At 41.8% G+C, this 20,491-nt stretch overlaps 1 protein-coding gene across 1 annotated transcript in view; it reads right to left on the reverse strand.

Annotated features, from left to right (window-relative positions):
* Positions 1 to 20,491, reverse strand: part of rmp24 (ribonuclease MRP subunit p24) — a 63,808-nt gene that overhangs the window by 3,720 nt on the left and 39,597 nt on the right. Inside the window, exon 5 of the mRNA XM_084079654.1 lies at positions 1,800 to 2,041. Coding sequence (XP_083935780.1) covers positions 1,800 to 2,041 — 242 coding nt within the window. The remainder of the gene's footprint in view (positions 1 to 1,799; positions 2,042 to 20,491) is intronic.

The raw sequence follows: 20,491 nt of genomic DNA on the forward strand, positions 1-20,491 counted from the left end.
TAATGTATGTTTTGTAATAATAATCAAAATCTACAAAGTAACTAGTAACTAAAGTTGTCAAATAATTGTAGTGGAGTAAAAGTGCAATATTTGCCTCTGAGATGTAGCGGAGTAGAAGTAAAAAAAATACCCAAATTGTACTTAAGTAGAGTACTTGAGTAAATGTACTAGGTTACTTTACACCACTGCACGTAATGTAAGGCCTCGTGACGCAAGAATAAATAGAAGCGCAGCAATTTGTTTGTGTGCCAAGCTGTTACGGATACATGCCTATCGTTTGGCTCTGACTAGGCCCTGTTACACAATTATTACATAATCATCACCTGATCGCAATTATTATTATTGCATAATCATTAGAATTATTGGTAACAAAAAGGTCGGGTCTATATTGGTTATAACCACATTTATAATGCATTATAATGCATTTATAAGACATTATAACACTTGTTATAAAAGGTATAAAAAATATAAAATGTGTATATGTATGCATAACAACTTATAACAAAGGCTTATGAAGTATTATTATAACTTACAATACTATAATGTATAAGTGCTGGTATTATGCATTATAAACTCAGTGGAACAGCCTGTTATAACTACCAGGTAACACTTTACTCAAAGGTCAGTTCTATAATGCATTATAATCACATTTATAATGCATTATATGCATCATAATGTAATGTATGCATAACAACTTATATCAAAGACACTTTATAAATAACGACGGGACGCTCGCGACAGGACGCGCAATAACCCCATGCTTGCAACTACTTTGGCCTGCGCACTTCACCGGGTATAGTCTACTAGTCTCTGTAATTTTAGATTTTAGCTAGAAATAATGGCAACATAAGTCTTTCAGACAACTGTTAGAAGGATTTTTTTTTAATCGGCCTCAGGGCTATGTATCGTTATATCGCACCGTATCTATCCGTACAATTTAGTTTATAAAAGCCTAAAAGGCAAACAGAAATGTTTTCCGATGTTCAATGCCAATAAATAACTATTAAATCACAAATCGCAATTATCTGTATATTAAAAAAAGGTATCGTCGGCAAATACTTCATAGCAGTTACAGCCCCTAAATAGAAACCCAGCAATGTGTATGCTGAGCTGTTACGGATACGTTCCTCTCCCCGCTGCCTCTGACACCCCCAGTAACAGCGGCTTCATTTAGGCTACTGAAACGCAGCCATGGTATTGGTCATTATAGTGAGCTGAACCCATTGACCCATTCAATCCGGGAACGCCGTGGAGGCAACATTGTATTCCAAAAAATCACACCCTGTGTGAAGGAAGCGGTGCCTTTGATGAGTTTATTTAATTGGGCTATATATGAACAAGAGAAACAATGTTAAATCCCTGCGGACGGACACACACACACGGTCAAATGTAGAGCGGCTGGCACCGCTAAAAAACAAAAAAGGCGGAGGGAAGGGCAAAGAGGAGGGATCTGTGTATTCAGACGGACCACAACATTCCAACAGCAATCTGCCATTTTGGGGCTGGGGCTCGATGAAAACATTGGTTTTCAATGCAAAAAACAGCAACTGAGTTACAGCTGTTTTTCTGAAAATCCCATCGCCAGGGCAGGCGGAAGTGACGTTTTTTGGAATGATGTCACATCCACATACTTCTTCTCTCATTGACGATGGATCATCCCAGAGCTGCGTTACAGTGCCTTTAATAGAACGCATTTATGCGAGTTGGCAGACAGGTGCGCTATTTAATAGAACGCATTTATGCGCAATTGGCAGGAAATGAGTTAATGGTTGAATGGCTTAAAGCAGCTTATTTTATACCTGGGCGTGCGAGTAGGGGTCTTGTTGTCTTTGCCAAGAGACTTGGGCGTGGAGGAGGAGGTGGAGGTGGTGGTGGTGGTGCCCTTGCTGCCGGTCGTCTGTTGTGGGGTCTTCTGGCGTCTGCCGGCGCTCCCCCCGCCGCCCCCCGGCGTGCCCCCCTGGTTCCTGGAGAACGGCGACGTGAACTCCCTGCTCATCCCGTTGTATCGGCTGGTGTTGTTGCACGCGTGACACGTGGCCATCTGGGGGATGTGTGTTGAGAGAGAGAGACACGTTCATAAATATACAGACCAGTGTTGATTTTGACAGCAAATTTTGATTTAGTTTTCATTGTCAGAGTCTTTTGAAAAAAAAAAAGTTTAGTTTTAGTCATATTTTAGTCTTCTGAAATATTTTAGTTTTAGTCTAGTTTTAGTCGACTAAATATCATAAGATATTAGTCGACTATAATGTATTTTTGGCGAGCCGAGATGCCATCGAAATGGGTGATTTTCCCTTAGCAGCATGCCGAAAATAGCAGATCTACAAGCTCACAACATGCTGCGATGCGTTGTGAGCTTTAACAAGCCTTATTCAACGGCCGGTAGCAACAAAATGGCGGTAAAAAAATAAACGTTCCGGTGGATAGAGGAGATGTCTGTTTTTCCCTCATTAATGACAACAGAGTTTGAGGTAAATGGGACGATGATTTTTCCCTCAACAACGTCGATTTTGCATTCAAATCACTCACTGTTTAGTACAAGGGTTCCCAAACTTTTCAGGCCATGCCCCCCCCCCCCCCGAAATAATCATATTTGAACCCCCCCCACCCCCCACCATCCTGTCAAGCACTTGGAATTGTAGGAGTTGAGGCGTTACGTTTAGTTTGACTAGGTCCCATACATAAATATTGTGAAAATAGCCTCACAATGCGAGTGCTAATCCTCACACTTAAGACAGGGCATCCAAAGCACTTCACTGAAGTGCATGAGTCAGAGGAAGCAGCAATCACTTCCAAGCCTTTATGTCATTCAAATTATTTCTGCTTATCATTCCTGACACCCAACACCACCAGGCCCAGCTGTCTCCCGTGTTTTTATTTGTTTTATCTCTAACGGTACACATTAAAGGGATAGTTCACCCCCAAAATAACTGTTTTCCCCATGGAGACTTGAATTCATGGATATTTTTTTGTTTTTGTCGGCATTCCTAAGCCAATAATTTGATGACCGGCGGCAGCGGTTCCGGTAGGAGACACAAAGAGTCTCCTCTGTGTCTCCTACCGGAACCGCAGCATACCGGTCCGCTGGTCATCAAATCATTGGCTTATGAATGCGACAAAAACTAAAGAATATCCATTAATTCAAGTCTCCATGGGGGTGACTAATCGATAGGATAAAGAGTCATGAACTATCCCTTTAAGCAAGGAGCTCTGTGTGACCCGGTTTGAGCGTGTCACGGTGTCACATCGATTGCTGTGACAAAGTGGCCCCAGGGACGAGGGAGTGCAGGCGGCCGTGGCCCCACCGTGGCCCCACCGTGGCGGGCATGGAGTCTGAAATGAGCCGGGCTCTTAGGCCCTGAGTGACGCAGGGTGACACAAAGGCCAACGCGAGAGGTCAGGCCGTTTCACAAGTTGAGAAATACCTCACTGCTCTGTCTCTTGGAAAGGGAAGCAGTGGTGAAACACACACTCAGTATGCAACCCCAGTACTTGATTGAATCCTTTATTTAGAAAGACATGGAAGCAGTACATGGAAGTACAATTCACAATACAACTGGATCGCTCATAAAAGCACTTGGCTTATTTAAAATGAGAACCCCATGCACTCAAATCATGATGACATTTAAGAAGACGTACAAATATACACTACTATACAGAACGTCATACAATCAGTTTACAAGTTACTGGTATGAAAAAACAAGAAATATGTACAATAGACAGTTTTAGGAGGAGGGGGGGGGGGGGGGGGGGGGGGGGAGTAGGTTAAGACTTTGACAGGGGCCAGTTTGGAATTGCAGCCTGCTGAAAGTGATTCTTTATGGCAGTTTTGAAAGAGTGAGTAGGGTTTTACACTCCTTTACTCCTTTGGGTGAATGAATAGCATGAGAAAGAGTTCATTCCCTTTTTTGTGCCAAATCTGGGTTGAACATGATCAGTGGAGCTGCCTCTGGTGTTATGACTTGAGTCAATGTATATTGTTGCTGGCCCGGCCTAGACGTAGCCTGACAGTTTGTTTTTGCATTTTAGTTTCATGCACCAGCTGACAAAAGTAGACTTTTTTTGTTTGTTTAACGTTTTCTTAAGCACTTTTAAGCCCTATTTTACACTTTCAAACAATAGCCGATCTACAAGCTCATAAGGTGTCACACTGCGCCACGTTTTCAGCTTGTGGATCTGCTACTTTTGATGCTTTTGTTGTGACGCTGTAGTATGATCAAGTAGGGCGTTACTTTACGAAAAAAACATACAAAAAGGTTAGAATATGGAAGTAAGAGGTTTCTGCCCCGACAGCAACAGCATGTAATTGTGCTGCATTGTCCTGATTCAAGACAACAAACCTGGCATCCCGAGGTTATAAACCTCCAGTGGTGGAAAGTAACTAAGTACATGTACTCAAGTACTGTACTTGAGTACAATTTTGAGGTATTTGTACTTTACTTCTACTCCACTACATCTAAGAGGTACAAATATTGTACTTTTACTCCACTACAATTATTTGAAAACTTCAAATAAAACTAGAACTTAGTTTCTAGTTACTTTGCAGATATTAATTATTACATTATAAAACATACATTAACCACTTTATTCCTATTTTATACCTAGGCTATTTGAAAATAGCCGATCTACATGCTCAGCTTGTAGATCTGCTATTTTCAAACATTTCAGTACTTTTACTTTTGGTCCTTTAAGTACATTTTGATAGCAATACTTTGGTACTTTTACTCAAGTATATTTTGAACACCAGACTTTAATTAACTTGTAACAGAGTACTTCTACATTGCAGTATTGACACTTTTACTTAAGCAAAAACATCCTCCAATGACAAAGTGAGAATTGATGAACAAACAATGACAACTCGCTCACTGTGTGCAATGGCACAACACTGTCACACGGCCAAAGGCATCGATCAATAATCAATAGCCCGAGCACACATCCGGACACACTTGCTATCAGTGGTGTAAAGTAACTAAGTACATTTACTCAAGTACTGTACTTAAGTAAAAAAGTTTGAGGTATTTATAGTTTACTGGAGTATTTCCAATGTTCTGCACTTTTACTTGTACTCCACTACACTTCAGAGATAAATATTATATGTGTGTACTGTGTATACGTTTACTCCACTACAATTATCTGAAAACTTTAGTTTCTAGTTACTTTGTAGAATTCGATTATTATTACAAAACATACGTTAACCACTTCAGCCCTGTATACATTTTGACATTTCAAAATAGCGATCTACAAGCTTGTACTGTAGATCTGCTATTTTTGATTTTTTTTTTATACATTTGAAAATGTGTGAAACGGGACATTCTGTATAATGAGTACTTTCTCTAGTCTTGCTAGCTAGACGAGATTGAAATATCGAGATTTCAATCTTCTCTAGCGAGACTTCCTTTTTTTTTTTTTTGCATAGTGTTCTGTTACTATGCACGTCAGATCTCACAAAGAAAAAGGTGAAAAAAGCTATTAAAATACGTGATCTAACGCAAGGCCTATCCGCGCACGTTTTAAGCTGTGGCGGACCCGGGATGGAGTTATGACATGTTTCTACTGTACCATTCATCCTAGGATATCATAACATCATAGAAAAGGCAAGAAAACCTTAGTCCAAAATTCTCCTTTAAGTAAAAAATGTGAGTGCTTTTTCCACCACTGCTTGCTACGATGACATGAAACTGAAGCCATCAGACTTTAGACAACAACTACAGCAGTGGTTCTCAAACTTTTTCGTGTCAAGGACCCCCAAATTGACACTTATTAGCCCGCGGACCCCCATTTCAAAAGATATACCAGGGACCCCCATAAGAGAAGATTTTTTACGGCTCTAGCAGTGATTCTCAACCATTTTAATTTCAAGGACCCCCAGTTTGACATGCATTAGGGCTACGGACCCCCATTTAATGGCATTTCTATCACTTGGACCGCAATTTATATTGTAAAATCTATGTCAATTTAACTCTGAGAGTGTACAAATGGAACCAAATGGACCCGTTAGGGTCCATTTGGTTCCATTTGTACACTCTCAGAGTTACAGACCCATAAGGGTCCATTTGGTGCCTAATCTATCATTTAGCTGGGGACCCCCTGGAACTCCCTCAAGGACCCCTGGGGGTCCCCGGACCCCACTTTGAGAACCAAACCCCCCTTAAAGCAGTTCTACAAGCGACACATTGCCTGTAAAACATCTATTTTCCAGTGCATGACAACACAACTTAAATCATGCATATCTCTATCTCTAATCCCTCAATCTAACCTCTAAATGTCTAATCCTGAACTGAATCTTTTTATAATTGTAAACCTAACTCTAAAAATATTTTTGTTCAAACATAAAACGACGATCTTTCTCGTGAGGACCAGGAAAACGGTCCTCACAATGTCTATTACTGAAATTGTTAAACTATACTTATGGGTACATTTGGTCCTCACAAGTAAAGTAATACACGCACGCACGCACGCACACGCACACACACGCACGCACGCACGCACACACAGTACTGAGCACAAAGGAAACAAGTCTGTCCTGGACTTTGTTTGTGTTATCCTTTTAGCCTAAGTGTCTTACTGTACCACAAGCTGTTCTGACTAAATAAAGTATTAAAATCAATTAAAAACTGAGAAGCAGAGATGAAAAACTCACCGAGACGAAGGTAGTCATGTTTGTTAGTTTGCTTGTTGGGACTCTTGGACACAGATGTCTGCTAACTCTGTGAGGGTCTGGTTTCAATGGGAATTATAAGTCTCAGTTCACTGTGTGAATGTTTACTGTGTGCCCCCTGAGCATGGCCCTGCCTTTATATAACCACTGACCCCCCCACCCTCCTCCCATGGGTGGGGGGGCGGGGCTAACAGATGGGATTCACCAATAATCAGCCACCAGGGAGCTGAACTCAATCTGCTTGGGAACTGTCAACACTCTTGTTGCCGCCAGAGTGGACGGACGGTTAGGCCGGTGCACCAATCTTGTCCCCCCCCCCCCTTCTCTCACCCGAAAAAGGGCTTACTACACCATACACACACACACACACACACACACACACACACACACACACACACACACACACACACACACACACACACACACACACACACACACACACACACACACACACACACACACACACACACACGTGTGCGTGCATGGCACGCAGGGGTGTAAAAAGTACTGCCATTGTTTACTTAAGTAAAAGTATCAATACTGCAATGTAGAAATGCTCTGTCACAAGTAAAGGTCTGGAATTCAAAATGTTACTTAAGCAAAAGTACAAAAGTATTGGTATCAAAATGGTACCAAACGTAGAAAGTACTCATTATGCAGAAGGTCTCATTTCAAAGTGTCCAAATGTATAAATTGTATAAACATCATTTGAAAATGGCCGAAATGTATATATATATATATTTTTAAATAGCAGATCTACAAGCTCACATACAATGCATTGAGCTTGTAGATCTGCTGTTTTCAAATGGCCTGAAATGTATATAGGGCTGAAGTGGTTACTGTATGTTTTGTAACAATAATCAAAATTTACAAAGTAACTTAAGTTTTGAGATGTAGCAGAGTAGAAGTAAAAGTACAGAAAATACAGGAAACACTCCAGTAAAGTAAAACATACCTCAAACATGTACTTACAGTAAGTACAGTACTTGAGTAAATGTACTTAGTTACTTTAAAACAGGGGGTTTTCAACAGGTGGTCCGTGGACCACTGGTGGTCCGTGAAGGTATTGCATGTGGTCCCTGACCATGCATTTAGTGACCTAGTGAAAGTGAAAGTGAAGATTTTCTTTTCCCACAGAACACAGTGTCACTAAATGACCTGAGCTGACCTGAGGTGACCTATGATGACCTGAGGTGACCTTTGATGACGCGGCAATGTTGTCAGTTTCTGGGAATTCCACAGGAAATCTCGAGAAGAGGGAAATGTACCGGATAGCCTGGATGAGTCATCATATTAGGAAATGTGCCCATATAATCGCCAGTGGTGTAAACTAAGTACATTTACTCAAGTGCTGTACTTAAGTAAAATGTTGAGGTATTTTTACTTTACTGGAGTATTTCGAATTTTATGTACTTTTACTTCTACTCCACTACATCTCAGAGGCAAATGTTGTACTTTTATTCCACTACAATTATTTGAAAACTTTAGTAAAATAAAATGGTGCATTTATATAGCGCTTTTATCCAAAGCGCTTTACATTGATTGTGCCATTAACCCATTCACACACACATTCATACACCGATGGCGGAGGAAACCATGCAAGGCACCAACCTGCTCATCGGGAGCAATTAGGGGTTCAGTGTCTTGCTCAAGGACACTTCAACACTAACTCTAGGGGAGCCCCTCAGCCCGGGATCGAACTGGGAACCTTGCGGTTTTCCAGTTCACTCTACCCGGCCACTCTACCCCTGAGCCACTGCCGCCCCAGTTACTAGATACTAGTTACTTTACAGATATAAATTATTATTACAAAACATACATTAACCACTTCAGCCCTATATACATTTTGGCCATTTGAAAATAGCAGATCTACAGAAGCAAAGATTGGAGTTACAAATGTTCGCTTTAAAAGTATATATATTCAAAGATTTGCAAAAATGTTCATGGTTTTTCAAAAATAGCAGATCTACAAGCTGCCCTGAGAGCAGCATTGAGAAACTGCCCTGAGAGCAGCAAATTAACATTGTTTGCATACATTTCATGATATATCACACAAGATCAGAAATGTATTTTGGCCCCTAAACCAGTGCTTTTCAACCCATATCATATCAAGGTCCATTATTTATTCGGCATTTGAGCCAGGGAACCACTGTTAGATGAGATTTAGACTCTCACACAAGACTTAATATTTTGTTATCGTTGGATAATATTTTGTCCACAGTTCCATCCATGCTGTATTGATGTTGTACCATAGGAGAGATAACAAGCAAACGTTGATCAAAATAACAATTATGATATTAAGTAATGCAGACGTTTAACAATGCTTTAACTCTCAAGAGTTAAAGATCTATAAGGGCCCATTTGGTTACCAACTCTCCATCATTTAGCTGGGGACCACCTGGAACCCCCTCAAGCACCATTGGTGGTCCCCGGAGAGAACCACTTCCCTAAACCATTCAAAGCTTTATAGACCAACGGTAGTATTTTTTAAAATCAATTCTGCTAGTGTAAGGGGAGACACAGGAGGAAGGCTCAATTCTCAACTGCCAGCTTGGGGGGGAGGAGTGCATTGGGACAACTCCTTGTTGTCCCCGATGCTTGGTTTACAATTGATTGCTCGCTGTGTGGCACACCTCTAAGAAGCTCACAGCATGTCGTTAAATCTGTTATTTCCGATGTAGCAGGACGGGACCAGCACACACATATATATATATATATATATATATATATATATATATATATATATATATATATATATATACACACACACCTAGCTCGATTGGAAGGGCAGGGAGGTTCAATCCCCGGCCGATTCATACTGTACCAAAGACTATTAAAACAAATTGTACCCAATGCCTCAGCATCAAGGTTTGCCATGTGGGGGGTCCGTACAACATACTGTACTAGTCTCAATCAAATCACAAGACACAATGTTGTTGTGATGACATGCAACACATGCATGCACGGCGCACGCACGCACACACACACACACACACACACACACACACACACACACACACACACACACACACACACACACACACACACACACACACACACACACACACACACACACACACACACACACACACACACACACACACACACACACACACACACACACACACACACAATTGCTTTCCAGACCCTAAATAGACTGGCTATACCCTTGCAGTGGATTAGGCTCAGATAGAGAGGAGCGGTGACAGTAAAAAGGCCTGTCAATTTCATTATTGCAGCACCGCTGAAAATGAACAGACCCACTCCTAAACTTGGCAAACGCCTGAGCCTGTCGACGTTACAATACCGCTGTTGTCGGGGCAGAAACCTCTTACAGTATCTCCATATTTCTGACTCAGGGGTCTTCAACGTTTTCAGGCCAAGGACCCCCAAACTGATGGGGAGATGGAGCAGGGACCCCCTACCTCGTAGGTTGGGGGGGCTACAATATATATTGTATAATTATGTATAAAATAAACGATGTTATTGTGCGTTCAATACTAAGCTATTGAAATAATAAACAGATTCATATATTCATGCTTTCATTTTAAACATACAGTACATGTACAAGGTACAGTGAGTAGGGTGGCCGTACTGCCATTTATAGACATACCTTATTAACTGAGAAACAATGTCAATACTCTCAACAATCTGTCAATTGCACAATAATCATGTATACAAGCTATTCAAAATCATGATTTATTTTAAACATAACTGTGGAAAATGTTTGAAAAATATTTAAAGACAAATGGACATTTTTGAATAAACAAAAATATATATAACACTTATTTTTAAAATAGTCTAATCAACCAACAATTTTGCTGACCCCCTGCAGTACCTCTGCGGGCCCCCTAGGGGTCGCGGACCCCCTGTTGAAGACCTCTGTTCTAACTATTTGTGTTTTTTTTTGGTAAATTAACGCCTCTACGTGATCATACTACAGCGTCACACAAAAACATCAAAAGTAGCAGATCTACAAGCTCAAATCTCGAGCTTGTAGATCTGCTACTTTTGCCGTTTTTGAATTTGAATCCAGTTTTGGAAATGTGAGGTTTTCCACCTGACAGAGTAATATTGTTCTATAAAAAGGGCGGGGGTCGTAAACAACACTAGGAGCGGATATGTCGTTAATGAAGACACAGCTGCTTCATTGTTGTGGGCTAATACACAGAGGGATAAAGATTGCGAATAGGTTATGGGGGGCTTAAATTAGGGGGCTATAAAACAAAGGGATAACTTGGGGACACGATGTCTGCACGCTCCGTTTCATCTGCTAAATATGTACTGGCATCGCAACAATGACATTCGTTGCACAAGTGGCCGTGTCATTGTATTGTTATTATTACGTTGTGTGCATTGGAAATGGCATATTAATTTGTGGGTAGTACGCTTTAGTAGGGGTGTGCCAATACACTCATTTCACGATACGATACGACACGCGATATTGGGCTCACGATACGATATATGGCACTTTTTTATTATGAAAATGTATCGCGATATATCGCGGGACGATATATCGGCAGACCCCTACGCCATATATCATATCGGTGGGCCAATAGACCCACCGATACGATATATGGCACTTTTTTATCATGAAAATATATGGGGGGGGGGGTTATGAACATATATGGGGGGGGGGGGGTACGTTTATAATGACAAAAAAAGACTCAGGTTGGGGTTAGAGTTAGGATCAGGGCATTTAGAGGTTAGGTGTAGGGTTTGGGGTTGGAATTGTTATGCCTGATTCACACTTAGTTGCACGCCGGTGTTGTGTAACCGAAAAATGTGCCGATGTACAAGTGCACAACATAAAATGTTCCTAAAATGTTGATGTCCAAACACGTGTAGTAATACGTGTGTGTGTGTGTGTGTGTGTGTGTGTGTGTGTGTGTGTGTGTGTGTGTACGCGGTAAGGTGGGAAAGAGAGTGAGTATGACCCAGGGATGTGCTAGCCACTGGGAAATGTGGGACAATTCCAGAAAGGCCTCTCCATTCCAGGCCGACCAGGTCGGTTTGCGCTCATAATTCCGACATCCCACTACTCCGACTACGTGGCTTCCGCGTGCGGTTAGGGTTAGTAACCGCCGGAAAGGCAACATGTCGGAAAGCCGACATGTAACCGGCCGGCCGTTTTAAAAAAAACGGCCGAAATTAAGTAAAAAAACTGCCAAAATTAAGTAAAAAATCCAGTGCACGCACCTTACAGGCCTCTCTATCTGAGATTCCCAGGCTGAATTAGGGGCCCAGCACGTCCCTGGTATGACTTCACTGACCCTTGGCTCTCTCTCTCGGCTCTAACCTGGCCTAGATCCACCCCTCCCCTCCCCGATGGTGCAAATACCCAAAACGTGCCATCACCACTTGCCAACCTCCTCCTCCTGATGCCGCTATCCAAAACGTGCCAACAGCTATCGGTGACACTCGCTAATTGCATAGTGACAAGAAACCCATGACCCCTGAAGTTAATTCCCTGACGAGGCCACATGTGTCCATTTTATAATTCATTCTAATCCATGGCTAGTGGACAGGGTTGCACAGGATACCAGCGGACATACAGAGGGGGTCCACGCGAGTCACTGTCACTTTTGATTTGAGTTTCATCTGTACAGCATAGGTTCTTAACACATCGTGTGCCAGAGGTTTATTAAAATAGGGTACATCTAGTGCCAGCATATCTTCTATCCACTTACGTTGATATGTTTCGTGCTGTAGAAGCCCCGACGCGGATGCGCATGTAAACAAAGCCTGCGTGCGAGACGGCGGAAGGTCCCGACTAACGCCCGGAACAATAATATTTCTAACGCAATCCTCCATAGCAGAGGGATCGCCGATTGATTCACTTCCACCAAGTTAAAAAGAAATGGAGATATTAAGCTTTTAGTCAAGGAGTTAACATTGGAGCGGACGAACGGAAGCATTTTTTACATGGGTCCACATCCGGCGTCACCTTCTTAGAGACTCCTTGGATGATCCCAAAGTTTCGTTAGAGCGCCCCACGTGGGAAAAATATATTTAAAAAAAAAATGGGCCAAAAACGGTCCGGACCGTTTATGGCACATAACACATAGCTTCTCAAAAACGGTCCGGACCGTTTATGGCATATAACACATAGCTTCTCAAAAACGGTCCGGACCGTCACACACACTTTAACAACTCAATGTGTTAAAGTGTGTGTGTGTGTGTGTGTGTGTGGGGGGGGGGGGGTAACAGGGGGTCCCCAGCAAAATGAGTTAACGCATTCACTGCCAGGGGTTTTCTAAAACAGGCTGTAGCTTCTGCCAGCATTTTTAAGCATTCTGACTAATCTTTGAAGCGCCACATAATATTTATCTCCAGTATGATCGATACCCTGATGGTTGCTAATCACGGAGGGTTTCACTGTGCTTCTGTGAAAAAAAGAAAAACAAATGTCATCGCGACCTCCAGTTTGCTTGTTATACGCTGTTGAAAATAGCATGTCTCGCCAAAAATACACAGTATAACACAGGAGCAGAGATATTTCCCAAATACTTTAACCAGGAAGTGAATGGAGCAGTAAATCTTTGGATCGCGTTATCTCCTGGTTCTGTGTTAAAAAACGGGGAAAAGAATATATTCTTTTTTTTTTAATGAACGAGATCTCCGTCAATGGCATGTGTTAATAAAGCGTCACAATTCAGCTGTTCACAGACAGAAAGACGGACGGACGGACAGGGTGCAAAACATACTCTCTCGCCATGCCTTTCGGCCTGGAAGAGACAATAAACAGGACAACATACAGACACAATGCCTGGTGGAAACAGTAACTCCAGATCAGTCTGAACTTTCGAACACCAAGGAGTACAAGTGAGTTTTCAAACGTGTTTTAGCCCTTTAAGACCGGGAACGCATCTGTGTGTCATTCTTAGATTCCCTTGGCTATTCAAAAATAGCAGATATACAAGCTCATAGCGTGGCAGAGAGTGCCGCACTATGTATGAGCTTTATTTTTGAAAAATTGTGAACATTTGTGCAAATCTTTGAATATATATTTTTAAAACGAACATTTGTAACTCTGGGTTACTTCTGGGGATTCTACAAATGTCTTCTAAATCCTAACAGCTTTTTCGTTTTTTATGTTGCTATATATCAGTGGTTCTTAAACATTTTTCATGTCAAGGACCCCCAAAATGATATGTATTTGTCCACGGACCCCCCCCCCCCCACCCATCTCAAATTATTTAATTCCAGGGACCCCCAGAAGCAAAGATTTGAGTTAAAAATGTTCGCTTTGAAAATTATATATATTCAAAGATTTGCACCAATTTTCACGATTTAAAAAACAATAGCAGATCTACAAGCTCAAGCTATGAGCTTGTAGATCTGCTATTTTTGAATAGCCCAAAGAAATCTAAAAATGACACACAGATGCTTTCCCTGTTTTAATGGGTTAAGCACAGGCAGGGTTTGAGACCCTCTACCATGGGGTGGAAGCTCGTTCCACAGTTTGGGCGCAATCAATCAAACAATCAATTAATGAATAAATCAATCTTCATCTGAGCTTTCTAGCAGGGCCACTGACCCAGAGCAGGCCCAGGCCAGCATGTGGCTAAGGCATCAAATCAGCTGGGAGTGTAATAAATACATGTCTATAAGCAGGCCAAACTGCTTCTAGGACAGACATTTGCCAACAGATGACACTCAAATAGCTGAACTCTGAATTTGCCCTCTTGGGAAAAAGGTTCTGGTCTGTGGGTTCATCATTGTGCAGTGGTGGAAAAAGTACTCAAATGTTTTACTTAAGTAAAAGTATCAATAATCCAATGTAGAAATACTAGTAAAAGTCTGGAATTCAAAATGTACTTGAGTAAAAGTACAAAGTTCCAAAAGGAAAAGTACTCATTATGCAAAATGTCCCATTTCTGCATGTGTAGTGTTCAAATGTATATATATATATTTTTGAAAATAGCAGATCTACAAGCTCACAATGTGTTGCATCGCGGCACACTGTGAGCTTGTAGATCGGCTGTTTTCAAATGGCCAAAATGTATATACAGTAGGGCATAAGTGGTTAATGTATGTTTGGTAACAATAATACAAATTCTACAAAGTAACTAGTAACTAAAGTTTTCAAATAAATGTAGTGGAGTAAAAGTGCAATATCTTCCTCTGAGATGTAGTGGAGTAGAAATAAAAGTACTGAAAATTGGAAATACTCCAGTAAAGTAAAAAAAATACCTCAAAATTGTACTTAAGAACAGTACTTGAGTAAATGTCCTTAGTTACTTTACACCACTGGGTCTGGGTTCATCATTATGTCAAGTCGTTGACTCGTTGTGATGAATACGATATGAAAACTCATAATCCTCCATGATGCACCTATAGTTCTGTGAATATTAATCTAATATCATTTCATGTGCGTTCGTGCGTACCACCCACCCATAAAACAAACATGGGCAAATTCTCCTTCTACAGCACTGCCACCCAGGATTGGAATGGTCTAACCCCATCTCTCAAAAAATGCAGTTTGCTGGGCTCATTTAAAACAGCCTTAAAAACTCACCTTTCAGGAGGCCATTCCCCCCCCCCCCCCCTTTTTTTAATATTTTTATTTTTTGTTTTAGTGTTATCTTTTTATGTATTATTTGTAGTGATATTTGTATTGATATTTGAACTGTGGTGCCACTATATACTATGTCTATGAATTGAATACCAAGGCCCTCATTGGAAACAAGACCGCAGGACTTTCATGAACGGACCTGTTAGACAAAGTATTTTAAATGTAATTGTGCTGTTTTACATTTTTTGCCTAATAAAATATTCAATCAAAAAACCGGAGAGAAGCAGGTCAACCTGTTAGCTACCTATGTGTATGTGTCCTGCTCATGGGCACACAGTTGTGAGCTTGTAGATCGGCTATTTTCACAGTATTTATCTGTGGAAACGTGATGCCTCAAGTCCTACAGTTCCAAGTGCTTGTCAGGGTGGCGGGCGGGAGGGGGGGGGTCCCCAGTTCAAATAGGATTCTTTATGGGGGGTCGCAGCCAGAAAAGGTTGAGAACCACTGGTCTAAACTAAAGCTGGAGGCCTCAAACAGTGGTTCTCAAATGGGTGTATACTTAGTAACCCTTGGGGTACTATAGTACACCCACTTTAAGTGTGAGCGCCACTGCCCTCAAACTAATTACGTAACTCCAAGAACTCCAATGACTCTGAGAATGTACAAATGGAACCAAATACGAGTACATTTGGACAGTTCTGCTTATTGGTGGAAACACGGGACCCCCCCCCCCCCCCCCACCACGGATCCCCTGGGGGGGACCCCACTTTGACAACCAATGCTGTAAACGTATACACTGACTTTATTGGTTTCACCTGCTCATTAGCACCTATTAACCATGCTCCTACAAATAGTCAATAGTGAGTCACGCGTCTGCAACACAATACGTGCGGAGTGCAGACGAGGGGGGGGTCGAGAGAGGTTCAGTTTACTGTTCACGTAAACACTAAAGAACATGAGCGAAAGCCTATACACCTAACAGCTTCATGGAGGTGAACGGGTCCGTTGCAGGCCCCCCAGAACCCCAGTGGTTGCGTTGAAGCGCATTGGGACATGCTGGCCATTCAGAGGTACTGCAGCTTAAAACGCGGCTGGGGCCACTAACGCGAACGAGCGAAAAACGTGTCACAGAAGCCCCGAATAGGCCCCGCCCGTCACATTTCACAGCCCGGAAGAAGGGGTGATTTTGGCCCATGCGCTGGGTGAGCAACTCAATGCAAGTGGATGGGCTGGGATTTCTGGTGCCCTCTCTATTATGTTTAATTCTATGGTTTGTTGACATGCACGCCAACGACTGAAGCATTTTTAGAATTTTAGAACAAATCAGTCATGAACATCTCATCACTACAGGTGGTAGAGCCCCGATTGAGTTTCTGGTGTACGGGGCAAATGTCACTCCCTGGTTCTCTCCAAGAGGCACTTTGCCCCTGGTAATAAAATAAAACACGATAAAATGGTTGGTTTTGATCATGGCAATTCTTCGCGGTCTTTTAGAACCAACGTTTACTGGACATTCAACACATTCACAAAAACACATTATATATATAAACACCCGTCCACGTAAGAGCAGTGAACAAGTTAAGACTGCCTTCATGTATTATGCTCCACACAAATGGACTTCAGGACTCTCTGAAACTGGAGCGATTGGTCTCAATAGAGACATTCTGGGTACTTCTTGAGGACATATTTCATAGTAACTGCACCTGTTTCATGTAACACTGTTTATTTGCATCTGTGATGATTGTAATATGATTCAAATGTTTGTTATTGTTTTTCATTATGTATGTATTTTGTATGTTGTTATTTTATATGCTGTTATCAGGGCGTCCCTGAAAAAGAGAGCTCGCTCTCAGCGGGCTTCCCTGAATAAATAAAGGAAAAAGAAAGAAGAAAAGGTTGTCCTCTGGTCTGGAAGCCCTAGATTAACTCACAGGTTGCGGAAGAGCGCCCTCCATCGTAAACCACTGAAAACACCAAATGGCAGTCAATGAGTTCATAGATTTCATAGAGGACCCGCGAATTACAGATACAGGAGCTATGGGGGCAGTGGTTCTCAAACTGTTTTCATGTCAAGGACCCCCAGATTGCAAACACAGAGTATGGAGCACACACCTGTGTTGATGAGGTGCTGGCCACGGCAGATAATAATGTTGATAAGGATGAGGCCGCACAGCTCTTAGCCACAATGCAGAAAGTTTAATGAAATGAAACCAACGTTTCGACAATACAGTCTTCCTCAGGGTTTTGGACCCCAGGGTTTTGGACACATATCAATCTGGACCCCCAGATTGATATGTGTTTGGCCGCGAACCGCCCATCAGAAAAAGCTTCTGTGCCAGGCGAGAAGATTTATGTAAAAAAAGAAAAAAATATGCTATTTTTGAATAGCCAACATATGAATGGATTACGTGGTTACAATGATTGTGATGCTATATTAAATACTTCTGCTGGGGAAGAGAATCATGAATGCTATACGGAGACATAAATCCTATTCCGGGCGTATGTTATTAAATTATGAAAGCCTGTGGTGTTGAATGGAGTAGTAAGTAAAAGTAAAGGTAAAAGTCTTCAATATGTACTTGAGTAAGAGTGCAAAAGTATTGTTGGGTAAATGTACTTAGTTAGTTTCAAGGGGTTGAAAGTGGTGCTCCGTTCACCCCTATAATACATGTACATACATGTATAGCTGCGTGCACACGCATAATGCGCTCATGCGTTCATGTGAGCTGAGCACACACATTGCCCACATGCAGTGGTGGAAAGTAACTAAGTACATTTACTTAAGTACTGTATTTAAGTACAATGTTGAGGTATTTGTACTTTACCTTAGTATTTCCAATTTCCAATACTTTTACTTCGACTCCACTACATCTCAGAGGCAAATATTGTACTTTTACTCCACTACAATTATTTGAACACTTTAGTTACTAGTTACTTTTCAGATATAAGTTATGATATTATAAAACACACATTAACCACTTCAGCCCTATTTTATACATAGGATATTTGAAAATAGCAGATCTACAAGCTCACAACGCGTCGCATCGCGACGCGTTGTGAGCTTGTAGATCTACTATTTTCAAACATTTTAGTACTTATACTTTTGGTACTTTAAGTACATTTTGACGCCAATACTGTTGTACTTTTAATCAAGTGAATTTAGAATTCTGGACTTTTACTTGTAACAGAGTATTTTTATATTGCAGTATTGATACTTTTACTTAAAGGACAACTTTGTTTTTTTACAACCAAGGTATATATTTTAGCTTGTAATTAAAGTAAATAAATGATGAGTGTAATTTTTTTTTCTTTTACTGCTTTCTACAGTTTTAGCATTTTTTGCGATATTTTTTACAGTGGGCGGGGGCATTCTGTCCGGTGGCTAAATATGCCTTTTTTACACAATAAAAAAGGTCCGGCTGTCTGTGATGGCCAGATGTGAGTTATTGGGGGCTAGAAGAGCTACTGTAAATAATAATAAAGAAAACGCTGGGTTGTTGTGTTAAAAAAATACGTATTTAGCCACCGGACAGAATGCCCCCCGCCCACTGTGAAAACACTGTAAAAAAGATTGTGAAAATTGCTAAAACTATAGAAAGCAGTAAATGTAAAATTTTTAACACTCATCTTTTATTTACTTTAATTACAATCTAAAACATAAACATTGGTTGTAAAAAAAACAAAGTTGTCCTTTAAGTAAAGAATTTCAGTACTTTTTCCACCATTGCCCACATGCATAAATCGTTGCCGTCGTCGGGCAGAAACCTTGTATCTCTGCAGAATGGAGAAGTATGGAGATAAGAGGTTTCTGCCCCCCCCCCCCCCCCCCACAGCAACGATACACACGTGACTACACAACTGCACAAACGCACACGAAAAAGGCGTATAGGTTACATTGCATGTAATAGTGCAGCCGTTTCAACACTGCAGAAACTCACTGCACATTGAATGACCACTTTACACACACACACACACACACACACACACACACACACACACACACACACACACACACACACACACACACACACACACACACACACACACACACACACACACACACACACACACACACACACACACCAATTCTGCAGATGGGCTCTTTGGCTTCTATTAATAGCTCTCTCTCTCCATAAATAACCCCCCCCCCCCCCCCCCTCCCTCCCCCCCCCCACCCGCTCTCTCTCTCTCTCTCTCTCTATGCTGCCCTGGGCCAAGCGAGCCCGGGTCAGTTTACGGTGACCTTGGCAGTAAAGACCTGCCACCCACAGAGAGAGAGAGAGAGAGAGAGAGAGGCCGAGAGAGAGAGAGAGAGAGAGAGAGAGAGAGAGAGAGAGAGAGAGAGAGAGAGAGAAAGGGTGATAAGAGTGAGAGGGGGAGGGATGGAGGTAATGCGAGACAGATAAGGGGTGGAGGGGGAGACAGGGTAGGAGAGGGTGGGAGAGTGTGTGTGTGTGTGTGTGTGTGTGTGTGCGTATGTGTGTGTGTGTGTGTGTGTGTGTGTGTGTGTGTGTGTGTGTGTGTGTGTGTGTGTGTGTGTGTGTGTGTGTGTGTGTGTGTGTGTGTGTGTGTGTGCGTGCGTGTGTGTGTGTGAGATGCACGTAACATGGAGGAGCGCGTTAACGATTCTTGTGTGTGTTGCCTCAGAACGTTTTTTAACGTAACGTATTCTGTACGCCAGGGGTCCTTAGAAGAGAGGGGGGTCCCCAGCTAAATGGTAGTTAGGAACCAAATGGACCCTTATGGGTCTGTAACTCAGAAAGGGTACAAATGTGTACCCTGTCTGAGTTAAATTAACACTGATTTTACAATAGAGAGAGAGAGAGAGAGAGAGAGAGAGAGAATTTGATTTGTAAAAGCTCTTCATTAAAACCACTCCTTTCCAGTTCAGCTAATAGCATTACAATAGTTAACCAATTCAGCGTCTCGCTAGCCAATCACAGTGCTGAATAGAGTCAGCCAATCACAGTACAGCGAAGGGTGTACTAATGACAGGGGTGTGCTATTATGAGCCAATCACAGTACAGCGAAGGGTGTTGAGGTGTCCCAACCTCACTTATAGGAGCGGCTACACCGCTCAAAAAAGAAGAAATCCGAGCCAGACGTGTTTTTCTAAATCAATGGCAGTGGATGGAGTGACTTTTTTTGGGGAATGATGACATTTCCGCTTCTATCATTCTCTCGCAGTCAATGGATCATTAATTGGTTGAATATATATATATATATATATATTTTTTAATTTATTTATTTATTTTTAGCGGCGCTAGCCGCTCTATACCTGACTTTGTCCGTGTGCGTACGTCAACGTTCTGATT

Source organism: Gymnoscopelus microlampas (assembly GCF_963454915.1).
Source record: "Gymnoscopelus microlampas genome assembly, chromosome: 15".
In the NCBI taxonomy this organism is placed as follows: Eukaryota; Metazoa; Chordata; class Actinopteri; order Myctophiformes; family Myctophidae; genus Gymnoscopelus; species Gymnoscopelus microlampas.